Source organism: Vitis riparia, chromosome 8, assembly GCF_004353265.1.
Source record: "Vitis riparia cultivar Riparia Gloire de Montpellier isolate 1030 chromosome 8, EGFV_Vit.rip_1.0, whole genome shotgun sequence".
Classification (NCBI taxonomy): domain Eukaryota; kingdom Viridiplantae; phylum Streptophyta; class Magnoliopsida; order Vitales; family Vitaceae; genus Vitis; species Vitis riparia.
In genome coordinates this window covers 21,638,065-21,659,414 of record NC_048438.1, presented here as the reverse complement: position 1 = coordinate 21,659,414, position 21,350 = coordinate 21,638,065, and the positions used below count along the sequence as shown (strand labels likewise).

Here is a 21,350-nt window from a genome sequence, read left to right as displayed (position 1 = left end):
TTAATTATCCTTCTCTTTTATGTTTTATTGTTTTATTTTATTTTAATTTGACATATTTTTTATCGTTTCATCACATAAACATAATGATGATAAATCGTTAACTTTAATTTTTATTTTGTTATTATCAAAATCAAAATTAACCAAATTTTGATTTAAAAATACTTTTTATATTTTTTTTCACCAAAATCTAAAAACATTTTGATATTAAAAAAGCAAATATTTTGTATTTTAAACAAATAAAAATAAAACCAAATAATTTCCACTAATTCTCTAATTCTAAACATAATTATATTTTAGTCATATACTTTTACATTTTAAGAACATCTTAAATATATATCTCAAAAATAAATTTCTATATCTAATATCAAGTTATGTCTGATTATCGAGAAATTTTCGGGAAAATATAAGGGAAAGAAAAGAAATACGAAAAGTAGGATGAAAGAAAAATGAAATAAAATAAAATAGAGGTTTAAAACTTTAAACTCAATAAATTATATTTATATATACTTTTAAACTAATTTTATTTGGTTTTTTTATTATTATATAAAAATTAAATAAATTTAAAAAATATGTATTTTTTTCAAATTTTAATTACCTTTGATTTTCTTTTATATTTTTCACTGTTAAACTAAATATAAGGAAACAAATTTTTCAATTTTTTTATTTATTTCCTTAGCACTTTTCGAAACCAAACATAGTTGGAGGTTTTTGATTTAACTAATAATCCTTCAATAAAATCAAATCAATTAAAAGGTATGGGAAGAATATTTTATTTGAAGAAAAATTAATAAAAATGTAGTGATTTTAATTTTTAAATTACTTAATTCCAGGGCTAAAGCTACATGGCCCGACCCGAAGAAGGTGAATATATGTAACTATTAATTTATTGGTATTTTGTTTTCAATATTTTGAACAAATGCCAAAGGTTTCGGCTTCTCCTCTTGGCTCTTTCTATTACAGTCTTTCCGCCGCAGGGCAATAAACCCTTTCTTCCCTACAGAATAAACCCTTCATCTCCTCTACAAGAGAGAACTCTATTATGATGCTCAGTTGCGATTGATTACCCTTTCCCGATTTTCCCTGCGCCCTAGTGACAGCTCCAGTAACAGCAACATCAGTATGGCGCACGTTATCGAGGTGGTTTCTTCTCCCAAGAGCACTATGTTGATTATACTGATTTTATGAATGATTTTCCTTTTTTGAATATTGCAGTTTTGTGTGCGATATTTTAGTGGACTGAGTGTTGTGTTGTTCTTTCTATCCCTTGAATTTGCCTTTGGGTTTAGTTGTTTAAAAAACACAAGGGCCTTGGGAATTTATTGTTTTTAGTTTAACCAGATTTTTATGTCTTCATGGAATTTTCTTTTCCTCTCTCTAACTTGGGTAGCGCTGCGTCATCTTCCAGCCAAATTTATATAAATATCTTATTTTTCTGTAGTGTCCAACTTGTGTTTATGTATCATTCGTTAGGTTTCCCGGAAAATAAAAGAATTTGTTTTAGTCACTCTTATTCCTGTTATTGTCGTTTTTAACAAAATAGAAGGGGGAGGGAAAGATAAGCGACCTGAATTTAGCCAGATAGTTCTACGAGATGAGTGGAATGGAGAGTTTTTTTTTTTTTTGGTTATATAATTGGCTACCTATGATTCAAATATCTTGAACATACATATATTCCCCTTATTTAGATTCGATTTATAAATGATAGCACAGTTCTTAATGGGGGTTTATTGCAGGGCACCACGGAATTTGTTGAAGCTGTTAAATTCAGTTTCTTCACTGATGAAGAGGTTAGGAAGTATAGTTTTAAGAAGATTACAAGTCCCCTCATGCTCGACAGTGTGCAGAGACCAGTACCCGGTGGACTGTATGATCCAGCATTGGGGCCGATAGACGAAAACACACCGTAAGTCTCAGCTCTAATTCCTTTGATGTTTTTCACCCCCTTTGAGCTTATCAACATTCAAGCTTATTATTAATGTGCAAGAATATAACCCTGCTTGGTGGGATTTTTTGATCACATGATCTCAATAATCTTTTTTCTTTTCTTCTTTTCTTTTGCACTCCAGGATCAGCATTGTTATACTATTATTTTGCAGTTGTTATCTTTCACTGGTTACAATTTGGATTAAACTGTAATTGATGCCATTTGCAACCGGCATCAATCCTCATCTGAATTGACTTTATGCCTGTGTTTTTCTTTTTAGAAGTTTTATGTGACGTGAGGCTTTATTTCCTCTTCTTGCAATGATTTGGAAGGGACTCAATTATGTGAATCTTACTTATTGGCAGGGTTTTTGAGTGCTTGTTTTAGATTAAATGTTAATGCAGTGAACTCGATTCATTGTTTGGAAAATAATATGACCTTTGCTTTTCATTATGTATTTAGATGTGCAAGAAACCTTTTTTTGGCAAGCTATAAGCTTTTATGCTTGTACAAATAAGATGAATGCATTAATTGCCCCAATGCATGGTTTTTATAGTATGAGTACAAAAAAGAATGCATCCTTTATGAGGGGCTGGTTTAGGTATAGTACTCTTAATTTTTTTGAATCTGATGATTTTTGAAAATTTTCTTGTTTTTAATTTAACACACTGATGAGCACACAATTCATTGTTCGTATTGAACTTGACAAAGGATTAAAATGATGGTAATAATAATAATAATTTTTTCTAGAGGAAATGGAAGGATTTTGCTAATTGTTAAAAAAAGAGAGGAATTGCAAGGTAAAGAGGAAATGATGAATTGGAAGATCACAGAAATTCTACTGGTCATGATTAGTCTCAGCCTAAACCTAAGGTGAAATTATTCTTTGAATGAATCCAGTAGTTAGGGGATTTGCTTCACCATTGCTAGACCTGTACAACCAACAGAATTTGAGCCATTTGAAGGAAGAAAATAAGTGTTTTCTTTCATCCAGTGTCCAAATCCCAAGGGGGCCAAATTCTAGGTCTTCCACTATAGAGAAATAAGAAATTTGCTTTCATGGAAGGATAGTAAGCCAATTGCTGAAGCTTCCTGTATCCCCTTGAAAAGCACTAAAATTTTAGCTTTTAAGGGGAAGATGTTCTCCTAGTACTTTCCAAAATGCTCATAACTTTTCCACTCTGAGATCTCTGGAAATACCTCTGGTGTCCACTAAACTTAGTTGCCTAAATAGCATGCATCAATGTTGGTTGATGAAACCCAAAGGAGGCAGGTTCCATTTTCTACACACATCTGGTATCAATGTGAAAAAGCATACATGAAGACACCCAGATGGGTTGTAATGATGCTAAGAGGTACCTTAGTGTCCTCTTGGTCGGCTGATAACTCTCTTAAAGGTTCTTTCACTTTCAAGCCAAAAGACTGAGATTATAGTGAGGGTAACATATTTCAAAAAGCTTTTCCAACAGATTTAAGCTACCTCGTAAGGAAGTGACCATTATAATGGAGGTTACTTTAGGAGGTAGTTTAAATCTGTTGGAAAAGCTTTAGATCTTATCCTCAATGTGATAAACTGAGTGAAGGTTCTTCTAGCCTTCTCTGAAGATATATGCCTTTATCTAGATTTATTGATTTTTTTCCTGGCAAGCATGAAATTTGTTTGAATGATAAGAATGGCTAACTCTGAAATGGATTTTCCTTGTTAAAAGATGAACTTCCTCTCTGGATTGCATTTTTTGGGGCTGGATTACCTCTTTTGTGTGCCTTCTTGTTGGTTGACCATTTTCTTTTTCAGTTTTATTTTTCTATGCCTGTACCGTTCTTAGGGAAGTATTCTTCTTTAATCCTGGCATTCTTGCTTTAACTGCTATAATATTTTTTTTCCTACATAAAAGGTTAATGGAATCAAGATTGTTGGTTTCTTTTTAATGGAAGATCTTGTGCTTATGATTTGACATGATATTAACGTAGTTAGACCTTCATCTCCATGCAGTTGTCAATCATGTGGCCAGCGTTCATTTTATTGCCCAGGTCATTGTGGTCATATTGACCTTGTTTCATCAGTCTACAATCCCTTATTATTTAATCTGCTTCACAATCTTCTACAAAAAACTTGTTTCTTCTGCCATCACTTCAAGACAAGCAGCAGCCTGGTAATGTCTCCTTAACTGCTCTGTTGAGCTCTTTCATATTATTTTTTCTTGTAGGATTCTCTATTTTGCTTCTTTTTTCTTCCCTTCAATGGCATTTAAATGAAAAACTGATATATATATATATATATATATATATATATATTTTTTTTTTTTTCCAATTTAAGGTCCAAAAATATGTTTCTCAATTGGAACTCATAAGCAAGGGTGATGTTGTTGGGGCCAAAAATTTGGATTCAATCTCACCAAGTCAATCTTCATATCCTGAAGACAGTGATGGGAGTCATGTATCATGTTCTTCTACAGTTAATTCAAGTGCACGAGATAATTGCTCTGAGCATTTGAAGCAGCAAGAATGGACCTCTCTTCAGTGCATTGAAGCAATGTCTGTTATGGATAATTTTCTGAAGCTGAAACATAGAGATTGTAAAAATTGCAAAGCCAAGAGTCCTCAAGTCACCAAGCCTACTTTTGGATGGTTTCACATGGTATGTTTTCTCATTCCAGTGCTTGAAAATTGGATTACTAGTTGGAAGCTGTGAAAACTAAAGTTTTATGGTTCCTAATTTGATCATGACAACTTGACATTATCGCACAATGCCATGCATGACACTTATTATCAATTATGGCATGTTGACATTGGTTGACATGATGCCTGTAATACCTATGGCCAAGCTTCCTTTTTTAAAACGAATTCCATCTTTATTTACTTAGGAAGTGTTTTGGGAAATGAGTCATTTATGCAATTTTTTGATAATTTATTTTAGTTGGGTCCTGTGCGTATCATTAGGATCATGATGAATGACTTCTATTTAGCTAAGTTATTTTTTATCTTTTTTTTTTTTTTTTTTGTTTTTTGGTGGTTGTTTGGGGGGGGGGCTGGATTTTTTTTTTTAGTTATGCTTTTTTCGTATTTCATTCTCTTGTAGAATGAAAAGGTGAAACTCCAAAAATTCAGAATTGTGATGATTATAGTGATTTCTTTGACAGTGGGAAAGATCAGAAAACTAAATGGTAAAAGAGTTTATCTTTTTTTTTTCTTTTTTTTCCTGATAACAGTTTAGTAAAGTTGAATTCAAATAAATTTGCAGAATGTAAAAGGTGATATGGATGTTCCTTAAGGCCTTTATTTTTTATTAACAATTTGCACTTGTATTTATCCATGCCACTGCCATGTCCTACTCCGCCTGATTTGTATATATAGCTCTCTGTTGTTTTATTTATGGGAAAATGCTAATTGCCCCATCACTTTTACCATCTTTTTATCATCTTGTTAGGTTGTAGGTAGTAATCGAGTGCTAAGTCTTTTTTTTTTTTTTTGCATTTAATACCTGTTGACCATCTTTTATCATCTCCGATCATCACCTGCTTTGTAAGTATGTTGTAGAGGTGTGGTGAAAGTCGTGGTGAATGTAGCCACCACCCTTTCTTTCTATATTTCTGCCCTGTTTACATGTTACAAAGTGTTTGCTCTCAAAGTTACCATTTTGTTATCAATGCCTCATGAGCCACCTTTTTGCTTTTGAATTTTGGAAAATGTTGAAGCTGAAACCATGGTTTCAAAGGGATCATCTTGGTAAGCACTTCTATTAAAATTGCCCAAACATAGCTAGAAGTTTTGGTTGGACTTAAAATAGAGCCTTTGGCTTCCAAAAAGCCAATCCAGACAGGGCTTAAGAGTGTGTTAATATATCCAATGTTTGTTAATAGTATCTATGAGGTTTTGCTTCTCATTGTGAATATGTACTTTTATTTTGATTCAGTTGTTAACCTGTAGTCTTTTTCGTAAATCAGTCATGCATGCTGGCTCATGCTTTCTTTTCTGACCTACATGGACTGTCTTGGACTGTAGCTTTATGTCATGTCAAACTTATGACCTAAAATGCATTGTCCCTTTTGTAGTTCATTCTGTAAAACTTCGTGAGGGTTTTCTAACATTTTTCCTATCTGATAATGTCTGTAGGCTGGCTTGTCGGATGCACAGACTAGAGCTAATGTTATTAGGGGCAGCAAGCTGGAAAGGCCATTAAGTAGGGTTGCAGAGGAGAAATCTTCATCTGAGGTAGAGAATGTTAATGATATGTTTCCTTGGGGAGATGATGTTGACACAGATGAAACACATTCATCTATAGCACCCACTGATGGAATTCAAGATACTGTGACCAAAAAGCTTGAAAGGAAAGGGGCACAAGCGCCTATTGAATTCATTAAGCAAAAGAGTTTCTTTTCAGGTCCTCTGTTACCATCTGAGGTATGCTTCTTGCAAGCATTGGAGCATCATCATCAGTTGCCTTGGCTAATGTCTGTAGTAGTTGTCAATTATGTGATTACAAAAGTATTTGGTTCGATTATATTGAGAAATATTCTAATGAGTGCATTGTGAACTCATACTATCACAGGTTAGAGATATTATGGAACGTTTGTGGGAAAATGAAGCTGAATTCTGCTCGTTTATCAGTGATATTCTACAGGAACGTCTTGGTGCATCAGGAAATAAAGCAGGTTACTCTATGTTTTTTCTGGAGACCATTCTTGTACCCCCAATCAAATTCCGCCCACCTTCCAAAGGACAAATTTCTGTAAGTAGCTTATTTAAGAAGCAATGCCCTCTGCATGTGTGTAATTATTTGAAAAATGTGTAGGAGCTTGTTTTGTATGTGTCACACTACATCATTGGTGATAGAAGGTTCTTTTAGGTTGATATTTTTTTCTTGGGTTTGTTTTTGTAATGTTTATTTTCTAATCTTTATTGCTTATTTTGCATATGAAAATCCATGTATGGGTGAAGATAGATTGTTTAGAACATTTACTACATTTACTATTTTCGTGACGGTAAACCTTAATTTCCAAGATGATTTTCTTTTTATTATTGCATGTGGTTATCATCTAAAAAGATCAAATGAAAAATGTTCACGAGTTGTTGGTAATGTACTTAAATTTTGAATTTTGTGCTGTGGGGAAATCAGAGGCACTTCAAAGGGAAGCAGAATATTTGAGTTCTGAAAACATGTACTTGTCATTTGAGGAATAGTCATATATTTTGGTTAAAAAAGTGATTACAATTTTTAACTACAAATACTTCCCCTTCAGAAATTTTAGCCTTTTCTGTTGATGACTCTGTCTTCGACTTGCATGCTGTTTGAATTTTTTAAGAACATAATAGAACATCATGTTGCAATTTTATTTTCATGTTTCTGCACCATATGTTGGTTCTAATGTATTTAACCATTTTATCTTACTGTTAAACTGTCTCTACTGGTTTAAGGTTGTATTTTAAATATGCATTAGTGTATGGCATAATTTAAATGTTGCAGTTTTATGTCTCTTTCAGGTGATGGAGCATCCCCAAACTGTTTTATTAGGTAAGGTGTTGCAGGCCAATATAGCTTTGGGAAATGCTCATGCTAACAACTCAGAACGTTCAAAGATTATTAGTAGGTGGATGGATCTTCAGCAATCTATTAATGTCTTGTTCGACGGCAAAACTGCTGCAGGTAAGTCTGGATGCATGTGTGTGTGTGTATAACATGTTTTGATGGATGCATTACTGATCAATTGTTTTGGCTTGTGGTTAATTCTGCTAACACATGTTGAACATTGAGGCTGCATGTTGAATGATGTTCTTGATATTGTTTGAAATGTTTTGAGTTTTGAATCTCTTTCCTGCAACATTTAGCTTTGGCTTTCACATATAATATATAAAATTGGTTTCATAGCTTGATTTGGATCAGTTGAGTGGATAGATTGCTGGTTCACTGGTCTGATAGCACTGGTGAGGAGTGTGTGCTACTTTGCACACAGTTTCTGTTACTTCTCTAATGTATATTAGGCAGTGTTGGATGAGTTAATGCATCTTCTTGTTGCAATATAACTGTAGGCACTTCTGAATTAACCACTGCATGTTGCAGCTGATAATGTACTTTGATGGTAGGTCAAGGTCAAAGAGATACTGGTTCTGGAATATGTCAGTTGCTGGAGAAAAAGGAGGGTGTGTTCCGCCAGAAAATGATGGGAAAGAGGGTTAATTTTGCTTGCCGGTCTGTCATATCCCCAGATCCTTATTTAGCTGTTAATGAAATTGGGATTCCTCCATATTTTGCATTGAGATTGACATATCCTGAGGTAAGGATGAAAATATATTGATGTATGGTTACATATTATTTGCCTCTTTTATGGAGGAAGAGTACGCAAAGTGCCCCTCAATTATAAGGGTGGTGGGAACTATAGAAGTAAACAAAAGAATGGAAAGCATCCTGAGGGCTTGTAGTCTTAATGAAAAAAATACCAAATGACATATTCATATACTCTTTCTAGATTACAAAATCAGCTCTATCTGGTGTTATGCAGTGTCAGTTGGGGTGCATTGTGGAAGAAACACATGCGCATGATATTATGATTGGTTGTCCATGAACTAAATATTTGTCTAATTTCATTTACTATTGTGATTTTCAATGAGACTTTTAATAGAAGTCTTTCTGTATGTCATACACCTACGTATTATGGATGGCCTAGATTTAGGGTGTTCAGGTAGTTTGTATCTATGGGTCACTTGCTTTTCAAGCAGCTTGGTTGTTTGATTTTTGGGTCTTCTTTAGCTTGATCGCATTGTTGTTTCTTGTTTCTTTGTCATTAATCCTAGAATTAAGTGAAAGAATACAGACCATGGACTAATTGGACTTCCATTTATTTATTTGTTTTGCAAGAACAGTGGCTCAAGGATTTCCATTTCTAGCCTTTTCTTTTCTTTCTCTTCTTTTGTAGCTTTTGGTGGTGATAACTTGTGTTAATTAGATAGAAGAGCAACAAATGAGGAGAGTGTTCTCCTTTGTAGACAATATAATTGTCCATATTACAGTTTGAAATTAAAATAATTCCTTACTTTTTTGCCCCTGATCATCCTAGCTAAAAGCACATTTAGGCTTTTGTTTGATGAACTTTGTCTTTATCCAGAACTTTGTCTTTCTCCAAAACAGAGAATGTGCTAACTTTAATATATTTAGGATGAAATAAGGATGTAGGAATTGACTCCTTTGATTGCTCTTCATGTCAAATTTGATCACCCAAAACTGCAACTTAGTGAAAATTAATATTGTAATTCAATTGGTTTTAGAAGTGGAATACACACTATCGTTTATATGGCTTAGATTCCTTTACTTTCTTTATTCTCTCTTGTGGAAAAAGGCTGGTGCTTTAGGGGTTGGGGGGAGGGAACAGGCATGTGGAAACTGATTCTTACAAATTCTTTTTAGTTTCAGAGGACTACATGGACCAATAGGTCAAATTTTGTATAGATGTTTTCATTTGCTACATTTAAATTTCATATTTTTGTGTGCTCATTAGGCTTTCTATTAATATTGATATGCCTTGAGTTTCAGCTTTTGATGAGAATTTCTCTTGCATTTTATATAATTTTACTTTTCTTAATAAATTTTTCTCTATTTTTGGTAATATCCTTGCAGAAAGTAACTCCTTGGAATGTTGTGAAGTTGAGGGATGCTATTATTAATGGTCCTGAAATCCATCCCGGAGCTACACACTATGTTGACAAATTGTCTACTGTGAAACTGGCGGTAAACAAAAAAATGCGAATTTCAATTTCGAGGAAACTGCCTTCCTCAAGAGGCGTTGTTGCACAACCTGGGAGGAGTTCTGATAATGAATTTGAAGGCAAAATTGTATATCGCCACTTACAGGATGGAGATATTGTGCTTGTCAATCGACAGGTACTGCATATTCCAATTTGATTATCTCTGCATTTCCACTTGCTTGGCTCCCCTGGGAATTGTAAGGGCTTTTGGTCTCCTAGGGAAGTCATTATAGAAGCCTTTTATCTTTATGCTGTAGGTAGTCTAGGAACACGAGCATATTTAAAGGATACCATGTGGTAGGATCCTCATAAAGTTAGGGGAAAGTATTATTTATTTAATTTCTTTTTTGTGTGGATGCTACATTTTTCTTACTCTTGATTTCACTGTGGTTAAGGGTTTTCATTGGGATTCTTATCATCTTTAAGATATGCGTATGTGTCTTATGTGGTAGGCCAGCTAAGCATGAACCTCAGCAAAATTTTTGTTGAGAAGGTGGATGCAAAACGAGATACCATTTTTTTCCCTTTAAACCTCGTATGTATATTCCGGTAGGTGGGCAGATTCATTTTTAGATGGCAAGAGGAGTTGGCCTGCCTCATTTGCAGTTTGTCAGTTAGTTGCTCTAACCACTTGGATTGCAGTCCTTGTTTTTTTATTTCATTTTATTCTCTTGCTGTTGCGTTGGGTTGATTGAGAGCATTGCTTTATGTATATATATATATATATATATATATATATATATTTCCTTTATGGAGCGTCTAACCTTTGATCCTCTTTCTAATAAGATTCACAAGAACTAAAATTATCTAAAAGTAAGTTGTATATTGTTTGATAGGCTATGTAAACATACAACTATATGTACTTGGAGGTTTTTGTATTGAGTTAATGCAAATTAAGTAGATGTGATCCTTGAGGCGCAGCTCAAGTGGCAAGGGTTGAGGTGGGGATGTAGGTTCCAATCTCAGATCTAGCTGGGACACAAAATGGGAAAAGTTAATGTTTACATAGATGTAAATTTGCATATGACAAATTTTATTTTTTATTTTTTTGTTAAGGACACTATCTATATATATGGGAAGAAAATATACAAAAAGAGCTACATAAATTTGTATATGACATTGTAAAGGGGTTCCCTCTGCATTTGTTTCTTGGTTGTTGCTTTAGTGTGATTCAGTTATTTTGCATTGCAGCCTACACTTCATAAGCCAAGTATAATGGCACATGTAGTTCGTGTATTGAAAGGGGAGAAAACACTTCGCATGCACTATGCAAATTGCAGGTTGATTTTACATTATATCTTTTTCAATATTCATTTTACTAAATTCAGGGTTGAAAGTGAGCATATTTCCATGCTTGACCTTGATGATTGCTCTGATTCCAGTACCTACAATGCTGATTTTGATGGTGATGAGATGAATGTCCATTTCCCACAAGATGAAATTTCTCGTGCAGAAGCATACAATATTGTAAACGCAAATAATCAATACATTGTTCCATCCCGTGGTGATCCTATAAGAGGCCTGATTCAGGTTCATTATTTCAATTAATTAAAAAATATAATTCTAAATATATACTCCATTTGTTTTTTGGGTTTTTATTTTTTTCCATATTTTTTGTTTGAATATGTATACCTAATTCATCATTTCTGTTTAATTTGCCAGGATCACATTGTATCTGCTGTACTTCTTACAAAGAAGGATACCTTTTTAACTCGTGAGCAGTATAATCAGCTTCTCTACAGTTCTGGTCTGTCTTCTGGGTCTGGTTCTTTCGTTGGCAAACCTGGCAAAAAAGTTTCTGTTTTAGATTCCGAAGATGAGATGCAGCCCCTTCTGCCTGCAATATGGAAACCTGAGCCTCTTTGGTCTGGAAAACAGGTTTGTTTTGAAATTACTTTGTTAATTTGAGTCTTTATTACACATATGGTGTCAAATGGGTTTTTCTGCTGAAAATAAAACTGTTGTTTTCTTAATGTCCTAAAACCTTACTATTTCTCAACTCTGAAGTGCATGGATCTTTGACATAAACTTGTGTTTCTGTTTGGTTGAACTTTTGTAGGATTTTTGGATATGATGTGTTGTTGGACAGTTCTAGGTTTTAATATTTTTTTGTTTTTCTCCTTTTAGGTTATAACTGCAGTGCTAAATCATATAACTAGGGGTCGGAAGCCATTTACAACTGAGAAAGATGGGAAGATCCCACGTGAATATTTTGGAAGTGAGATAGATGAAAAGAAATCCGGCAAAGGAAAAGATCCTGGTTCTGACAGAAGAAAAGAAAAACGAATAGAAAAAAAACATGGTGAATATAAATTGTTAATTCATAAAAACGAGTTGGTGCGTGGTGTGATCGACAAGGCACAGTTCGACAAATATGGTTTGGTTCATATGGTGCAGGAGCTCTATGGCTCAAACACCGCAGGCATTTTGCTTTCTGTGTTGAGCCGCTTATTTACTGTTTTTTTGCAGGTTAGCTCTGTTTATTTTTATATTTCCTTTTTTTTGTTAAGTGGCATATTTTACTATTTTTATCAGATAGCATCTCTAAACTGTGCAATTATTGGATGGCTATATGGCAGATGCATGGGTTCACGTGTGGAGTAGATGACCTTTTGATATCACCAAATTATGACATTGCAAGGAAGATTGAACTTGACAAAAGTGAAAATATTGGTGAATTAGTGCATTGCAAGTTCATTGGGTCTAATCATGGAAAAATAGGTATATTACTGTGAATTCTTGGATATTGTTAAAGAAAACTAGCAAAACCTGGCTGGTTATAGTTGCAGTTAAATGTCCTAGTGTTGAAACAGTCTATATTTTATTTTATCTTTCAAAAGGTAATGTTCTTTTTTTTTTTTTTTTTTCTTTTCCTTCTCTGTTTTGTTTTTTTGGTGTGACTAGGAATTGAACCTGGAACTTTCCCTATCCTCACTCCAACAAACCCTTGCCAGTGAAGTTGGAAATAAGACTGAGTTGGGGTTAAGCTGTTTGAAAATTTGAGTAATGTTGTTTGTGTTAATTGTATTGGTTTGGTCAAATAAAAAGATTATCATTCAAGTTCACCATTCAAAATTTGGAAAGAACATGTTTCATGAGGATTTATGAACTGTGGTTTATGGGAGTTGGATGGTTTCTAGGATGGTGATGGTTGAGAATGATATTGTCAGTGCTGCTGGATCAGGTTGGACAGTTGGTTGAGAGAAGGTTCTGGTATTGATGGTGGCAAGGAGCCGGCTAAAATCTTTTGAAAGGTTTGCAGTAGTTTTAGGGAGTTCATTTTTTGCTCAGGCCATCTTGCGTTGACTTCTGAAATAGAGAGGAAGAAGGTATTGCATGTGGGCCATCACAGAGTGGAGCAGCTACTAACGGTTTTGGTAGCCCCTGGCTCTTAAGGCATGGTTCAAGTAGCAAGATTTGGGGTTGGGAATAAGGGAGGTTCTAGGTTCAGTTCCATGTAACATCAACAAAAGAGGAAAGAAAACTTTTGCTTATAAAAAGTATCGGTAGCCCTTGATACAATTGTGTCATCATCTGTATAACAATGTACACCTTTAACTATTCTATGTAAGATTATTTGTTGAATTTTAAGGTTATAAAAAGTAAGTCTTGTTAATATAATTTTTGAATTGCCTTTATATTTTTCAATTCGTCTTCTCTGCAGAAAATTTCAGTTTTTTAATGAAAATTTCTCATTCTATTATACATGATTTATCAATGGGTATTTGATCTTTGATATTTCTTTTGGCTTTTCAGATCCGGTGAAACTGCAAGTGGAAGTTGAAAAAATTATACTCAGTAATGGAGAAGCTGCCATAACACGTTTGGATAGGATGATGAAAAATGAGCTTAATGAATTAACCTCCAAGGTCAACAAAGACTTGTTGCTGAAAGGATTAGTAAAACCCTTCCCAAAGAATTGCCTCTCTCTTATGACCACTACTGGGGCTAAGGGTAGCACGGTAAGTCTCTTGTGTTTTTAGGATATTGTCTGCGTCCCGGTAATAGTTATTTGATAAAATAGTCTATCTTAGCATGGTCCAATGAGTTCTGTGTTCAGTTTTGTATTTTGGGTTTGTGTGTAAATTCTGTTTAAGTATGTGTATTATCCTTAAGATTTTTTTAATGGGAGGGACTATTCTGGTAGAAAGCTATGACAAATTGAAAATTTTTAGTTTTGCAATTAATGTACCTCATTCATGCTGGTATTTCTTATGGGTAAAATAAATCCTCTCCAAGGAGAGTTTGACTGTTGGCCTGGAACTTTGTATTTCTGAAGATGCGTAAATCATTTGGATATGTCTCTGGCCATTTGTCCATTCTTTCAAGTGTTCCAGTGTAGATAGAGGTTGACTGTCTTGGACCCCTTGGGTATCTTTGCTCATCTGCTTGCATGTCAATATCTTTGAAGTTAGATCTCTAGATCTTCCAATTATCTTAATCTTCTTGACTTCTTCTGTATCAACTGAGCACAATGATGAAGCCCTTTAGTCTTTTCAATTTTCTGTCTGTTGTTTACAATCATCTAACTGGGATATCTGTCCTTTGCAATCCCTTCTCGGCAAGTCCAACATCATACTTCATTTGTCAATTAGCTCTGGCATGTCCGAACATGGCTGACACTAGATTCTGGTTGGCCATCTAATAGAGGCATGGACAGTTTACATTAGTCAATTGAGTAGTATAAAATTTGTAACTTCTAGGTAATATATTATCATTACTTTCCTAGGTAAATGTAGATATATTGTCATCACTTTTCCAGGCAGATTATATTTAATTTCTGCATTCTTCACTTATTGCTTCATTCTTTGAACAGGTTAATTTCTCGCAAATATCTTCTTTTCTGGGTCAACAAGATTTAGAAGGCAAACGAGTCCCTCGAATGGTTTCTGGGAAGACGTTACCCTGTTTTCCTCCATGGGATTGTGCAGCTCGAGCTGGAGGCTTTATCAGTGATCGCTTTCTTACTGGTCTTCATCCTCAAGAATATTACTTCCATTGCATGGCTGGTCGTGAAGGGTAATCAAATTTCCCAACTTTGTTACAGTTCCTCCTTATTTTTGACAGTTTTCTCTTTTTGGAAGCTATTTCTGCAAATGGATTTTCTGATGAATTTATACTAGTAGGCTGAGTATGTATTAATCTGTTTTCTCATATAAATATGAAACAGGCTCTTTTTTATGAAAATCAAAAGCTCTACGATATTTGTTTTGAAATATGAATATAGCAGAAATTCCCACAGTACCTGCATCAACGTCACACCAGCAGTAAGAAATGGAAATAGCTACAGTGCTATGCACACTCATGCTCTGGCCATTGATTCACATCTTTATCTTAATGCACAATGTGCTAGGCATAGTGAATGTTTTCAACGTTGATGTTGAATTGAAGGATCATTAGTGTAATATTGGGGATTGTATTATGGGGCCTTTCATGACTCTTTTAACGTTTTCTTTATAGGTTAGTTGATACAGCTGTAAAAACATCTCGTAGTGGATACCTGCAAAGGTGCCTAATAAAAAATCTTGAGTGCCTTAAGGTCTGTTATGATTATACTGTCCGCGATTCAGATGGCTCCATTGTTCAATTTAATTATGGAGATGATGGTGTGGACGTCCATCAAACCAGCTTTATCACAGAATTTGAAGCGTTGGCAGTGGTGAGAATTCATACCGTTCTTTGCTTAATCTGAATTCTAAATAGGAATCATATAATGGACTTTTTTCCATCTGTTAATTTTCAGAATCAAGAAGTTGTTTGTGAAAAATTTGGTCAAGATGGAAAATTCAATGGTTATATTCAGAAGTTGCCTAAGGAACTTAGAAAGAAAACAAAAAAATTCATTGAAGGTTTTATGGAGGAGCGGCAAGATTTTGATAATATGAAGAAGCAAAAAGACTTTGTGAACTTGGTGAAGCAGAAATACATCTCGAGTCTTGCACAGCCAGGAGAACCAGTTGGTGTGCTCGCTGCTCAGTCAGTCGGAGAACCATCAACACAGATGACGTAAGATTTATATATGCTTGCTTCTCTCAAGAAATGCCACTCTTTACATTTATTCAGATTTAAAACTGGTTCTTTAATTTGCATTAATCTGTGCCAAAATGGATTTTGGTTTCGAGCTTCATAATATTTTTATTTTTAGAGATAGAAACAAAAAGCTAAGGGCAATTATGAAACTTATATTTTCAACCTAAGCGCAATGAAGCATATGAACCTTTCCAACCCTTTCTTTTTTTAAAAATAAAAATAAAAATTCTATAAATATTATTATTATTAACCTTTTTTTATTTATTTGTGGAATTTTTATTGCACGTGTTAAACAGCAGAAAAAGGTAAGTACAGCAACTTTTTTATTATTTTTGCAACCTTTTGTTGGGAGAAATATAGAAACTATTTGAGGTCCCAAGAAGAATTTAAATTATTATTTGTGTCCCAAATTAAAGCTTGTGTGTTGGAACCATACTTTCATCTTGTAAGAGTTTGTTTGATATTTGATTCTAGGAAACACTTTTAGCCAAAAAAGTGTTCCTGAAAAACAATTAAGTGTTTGACAAAATTTAGAGAACACTTTTAAAAATCTGAAAAATCACTTATTCTGTTGAAAAATCACTTATAGTGTTTTCTAGAGAAATCTTAATAGGTAATTCTCCAAAAAACACTTCCAGAGAAAACACTTCTACTAAAAACACTTTGAGTAAAAACAGTGTCAAATGAACTCTAAGTCTTCAAAGACTCCTTCCAGCAATTTCCCAATCAATGTGCCATCCACCAGTGAGAATTAACTTGGTTTCAGTTGCTCTTTTATTTGTATGCTGAATCCTGTTTGATTTTTGCAACCTTTTTCCCCCAGTGCAAGCATATGCTGTGTGTTGTACTGTTATTTTCATTCTTCTATCTGAAAATTTTCTTTATTTTTCCAGACTGAACACATTCCATCTTGCTGGCCGAGGAGAAGTAAATGTGACACTTGGAATCCCACGTCTACAAGAGATCTTGATGACTGCTGCAAATGATATTAAAACTCCGATTATGACTTGCCCTCTTCAAATGGGAAGGTCAAAGTGAGTATCTTGTAGTTTTTGTATATTAATATTTCCACCTTGTTTTAGTAATGTTGTCTGACAAATAATGCCCTCTAACAATCATTTCAGGTTAACTGGCATTGTTTCCATCCATCTGCAAATTTCATTTATAGATAGGATGTCTTTGTTTGAAAGTATATCATGAGTAAACTGACTTAACTGCCTGCAATCAGAGTAATGATGGGAAGAGGGTAAGAGCTAGGGCTTATAGTCATAAGTTGACACATTAACCACTGAAATTATTTAAAATTTACTAGAATATTGAGCATAGATTTCTAAGTAATAACTTTATGGGAAAGAGAAAAAAGAAAAGAAATACTATGACTTAGTTGCCTGCAATATTTTGTGGTTGAGCTGCCGCCTTCACTCAGTTGCTTGTGGCTCATATTACTACACTATCAATCTTTAAAATAAATCTGCAATTGATAATACTTTCTGACTTTTTGGTTCATTTTTTAAAAAGGAAAAGAGAGAAGGAAAATGTTTTGAGGTAAATATATATACAGATGATTTTGTCAATTACAGAGGTGATTTTATCAATTAAGAAAGCTCTACTGTAGAAGATTTAATGGGGTGGTTATTATTCTTGTTATTATCTCATGGAATATTAATGGGCCTGAGATCTAGCAAAAAGAGCTGGCAGCACAGAGAGAACCTGTGTCATTGTGATACAGAAAGCCAAGCCATAAGAAATTTTGTGGACAAATAAGAAATTGGTGAACAGGTTTGGGCTGGTTCTTCTGCCTATTCGTCATTAAGCACTCGATAGAGGATGGGTCTCTGGAAATTTTGTGTGTTGGGTTCAATTCTATTGGTGATATTTTTGGGTTGATGTTGTTGATAATAGTATAAACTAATCATGGGAGGCTCTTACTGTTCCTCCAATTTGTGCAAATTGAGGGACATTCACTCTTAGTTGGTGTCTGAGCTTTATCACAGAGCTACCCGATTACTGCTCTTTTGGATAAGAGGCTTTTTGCAGTTCTATTGGCTCTTTGAGATATGAGGATTGTTGCTAACACAATGAAGTAAGCGTATTGTTCTTGTTATTGAGTATGAGGTTGATATATATGTGTGTATATATATCTATATAAGGTTTTGGTATTTGGTTTCTCATTACTGCCAGCTATGTGCCCATCTCTCTCTTTGGAGTCTTTTCTTTTCCTATCCCAAATTTCCTTCGGGGACTCGAAACTAGAACCCCCTACATCCCCAGGCTAACCCTTTTGCTACTTAAGTCAGGTGTGAAAGGCTTCTTTGGAGTTTTTACTAGAATTAACTGACCCAATAAATGAGGAGGTGAAGGACATGTTTAAGAAGCAGTGTCTAAATAAGGTGGGAATCCTTTTATGTACTGTTGATTTCTTATAATAGGAAAAAAAAAGACAAAGAAGAGGGGATACAGCAGAAGCATAAGATATCTGTAAAAAGGCTGAAGGGGAAAAAGTAGTCTTGGTTGGGTCATGAGAAGCTTCTATAGTAATAACTAGGAATGGCTTCTGATTGGCTGACCTTGGACTGCCTCTGAAAGATCTACCTGCCATTTGATTGTAATGTCATGTAACCGGAAGCGGCTGAAGAAATCCCATAGTCTTCCAATCTTTTCTTAAGGGTAAAGCCTTTGCCTCAATCTATTGGATCCATGGATTAAGAAGGATATTTGAAGTATTTTTCTAGCCCATATTCTCCATTTGGACCTTGTATGTACCTATATGGCTATACCACCAATTAATGAACAAGACATTCAAGGTTGTCTTTAGCTATGTGACAATCTGTTCTGTTAAACCTATGTGACTATGCACTATGTATCACACTGAATGGAGCTTTATTTGATTTAGTAGCGATAAGTAGAGTTCATACATTGTTTTAAAGTTGGATTATTATTGGTATCAGTGGCATGAGGTATTGGAAGTTGGAGTCCTTTATGATATCCTGCATCCTCAATGTAGTCATTGCTTGCCTTTTTTTTTTTCCTTTCCCCCTGAAATTCTCTTGTGGTGGTGAGCTGTTACCCTCTCTAAAAAACTTGATTTTTGATGTTTAAGATCTTAGGGGCATCAGTTTTTCTCTATCTGTGGTGTAAATGATTTGCTTTGTATGTATAGATAAGACATTTTTTATGTTTAAGATCTTTGCATGCATTTTAGAAATTCAACGTTTAAATGCTTGAAATCCAGATTAGTATTTATCTTTCTTGATTTAAAGTACTACAACTCCATATGTTTTATGTCATCTCACACAGTCAGAGTTCACAATTTCATATATTCATAATTTGCAGGGATGATGCTGAGCGTCTTGCTGCAAAATTAAAGAAGGTTACTGTGGCAGACATAACTGAGAGCATGGAAGTAAGCATTGTGCCATTCACAGTTCAAGATCACCAAACCTGCAGTATTTATAAGCTTAAGATGAAGCTCTATGAACCTGCACTCTACCCTCCACACACTGGTATATCTTTGGAAGACTGTGAGGAAACTCTGGAAGCTGTGTTTGTGAGGGAATTGGAGGATGCAATACAGAATCATCTCCTTTTGCTCTCCAAAATCAGCGGCATAAAAAATTTCTTGCCAGATTCACGATCTATGGCCTCAAAAGAGACAGATGAGGATGCTTCTGGTGATGGGTCGACAGGTGGAAATGGTGACGAGGATGCTGATGGTGAGGATGATGGAGGGGCTGAAGATCTAGGTTTGGATGCACAGAAAAGAAAACAGCAAGCTTCAGATGAGATGGATTATGGAGATTCTGAAGGTGAACCTGATGAAGGGGAACCATCAGCTGGACTTACAGAAGAAATTGATCTTGTGGAGGACGAAGTTGAAATTAGTAATAATGAAGAAGTTGGGATATCTGATCCTAAAGATGAAGATTCCAAGGTGCCCTCTAAGTCTAAATCATCAAAAAACAAAAAGGCTAAAACAGAAGCCAAAAGAAAGAAGCGGTTCAGAGCAATTAAAAAGGATTTTGATCGAGCAATCTTGGTGAAAGCTAAGGGAACATATTTTGAGGTCCACTTCAGATTTACCAATGAACCTCATATTTTACTTGCTCAGGTACTTGTTCTTCTGGAGTTCATCATTTCAAGTTTATGGTTCCTATCTTTAATTGGTTTTATCAATGTTTCCTAGTTAATTTCTTATACGATTTGCACTCGGGACCATAAATGCTCAAAGAAAATCACATTTCATGATTTCAATATATAAGGGTGTGGTTTGAAGTGAACTCTGACTAAGAAATGAATCAAAATGAATCTTAATATCTTAACAGTAGCAGGGGTTCACTAGAACTGATCCCATTGAGTTCACCACCATTAAACTCTAGTAATTGGAGTAAAACCCGACCTCGTCTTCCATTAGAATTAACCAGTGTTGTATGTAGGAATGGCCAGGCATGTCAGATGATTTAGCTTTCCAAATATTTTTACCAACTGATCACACTCTTGAAATAATTGTGCAGATTGCTCAGAAGGCTGCAAATAAAGTCTACATCAGAAGTTCGGGGAAGATTGATCTGTGCCAAGTGATTGACTGCAACAAAGACCAAGTAATCTACTATGGAAGAGATCCCAAAAAGAGGGAAAATATTCCAGGAGAGGAGAAGAAGAAACTCCCAGCGTTGCAGACAGCCGGTGTGGATTTCACTGCATTTTGGAAAATGCAAGATGAGCTTGATGTGAGGTATGTATATTCCAACAATGTCCATGCTATGCTGAATACTTTTGGGGTAGAAGCAGCCAGAGCAACCATAATAAAAGAGGTGTTCAACGTCTTCAATGCCTATGGGGTTAAAGTTAACATCCGCCACCTGTCCCTGATCGCCGACTTCATGACCCATTCTGGTGGGTACCGGCCAATGAACAGACACGGGGGCATAGCTGAGTCAGTATCACCATTCAGCAAGATGACTTTTGAAACAGCTTCCAAATTCATCGTGGAAGCAGCATCTCATGGCATGACGGACAACTTGGAGTCTGCATCTGCTCGGATTTGCCTCGGTCTGCCGGTGAAAATGGGTACAGGATGTTTTGACTTGATGCAGAAAATAGAAATTTGATGTACAGAAAAGCTAAACCTAAAGCTCAACCCATCTGTATTCGTTTTTTTGTTCTATTCTGGTTTATTTGGGCATGCTTTTTTGCTGCTTCTGTTGGTGTAGGGGGAGGCATGCTCAACAAATTTTGGAAGACGAAGGTTTCTATTAATGATTTTTTTTTTCTAAAATCACATTTTTGGTATCAGAATTTTTTTAACTCGATTTATCATCTATATGTGATTAGAATCCTGTTTGGTGCAAAATAAAAGAAATTGAAACAAGGAGATGTTTGTGTAGATATTTTTGAAGCAAAAGTCGAATGGCTTTCAGAAATACTTTGTTAAAAATATAAGTATTCCAAACAATTTTGGTTAAATAAAATTTGCGTCTCGCATGGTAAATGACATGAAAAAAAAGTAGCATAACTACTAGACTCGATTCAAAATGTGGTTTACTACGTCATATGTAACTTATTATGTCTTAAGAAGCCCTTCCAGACGAGTTATTAATTTGTTTGAGAATGATTGTTGTAGAAGCGTTTTTTTTCTTATTTGACAAACTAGAATAGGCTG

The 21,350-nt window shown here is 34.9% G+C and overlaps 1 protein-coding gene across 2 annotated transcripts; it reads left to right on the top strand.

Moving 5' to 3' along the window:
• Positions 1-926: 926 nt before the first annotated feature.
• Positions 927-21,000, top strand: LOC117920829 (DNA-directed RNA polymerase I subunit 1). Of its 2 annotated transcripts, XM_034838477.1 has the most exons (21): positions 927-1,137; positions 1,734-1,903; positions 3,918-4,077; positions 4,242-4,562; positions 6,038-6,325; positions 6,474-6,653; positions 7,406-7,568; positions 8,006-8,196; positions 9,534-9,797; positions 10,853-10,941; positions 11,044-11,191; positions 11,324-11,539; positions 11,789-12,130; positions 12,241-12,382; positions 13,418-13,623; positions 14,478-14,680; positions 15,122-15,320; positions 15,405-15,667; positions 16,585-16,725; positions 19,025-19,799; positions 20,203-21,000. In XM_034838477.1, the coding sequence occupies exons 1-21, from the start codon at positions 1,120-1,122 to the stop codon at positions 20,797-20,799; spliced, it is 5,076 nt and encodes a 1,691-aa protein (XP_034694368.1). In that variant the 5' UTR covers positions 927-1,119; the 3' UTR covers positions 20,800-21,000. The 2 variants fall into 2 exon arrangements, with proteins under 2 accessions (XP_034694368.1, XP_034694369.1); XM_034838478.1 differs by lacking the exons at positions 927-1,137; positions 1,734-1,903; positions 3,918-4,077; positions 4,242-4,562 and having other exon boundaries at positions 6,287-6,375.
• Positions 21,001-21,350: the final 350 nt, after the last annotated feature.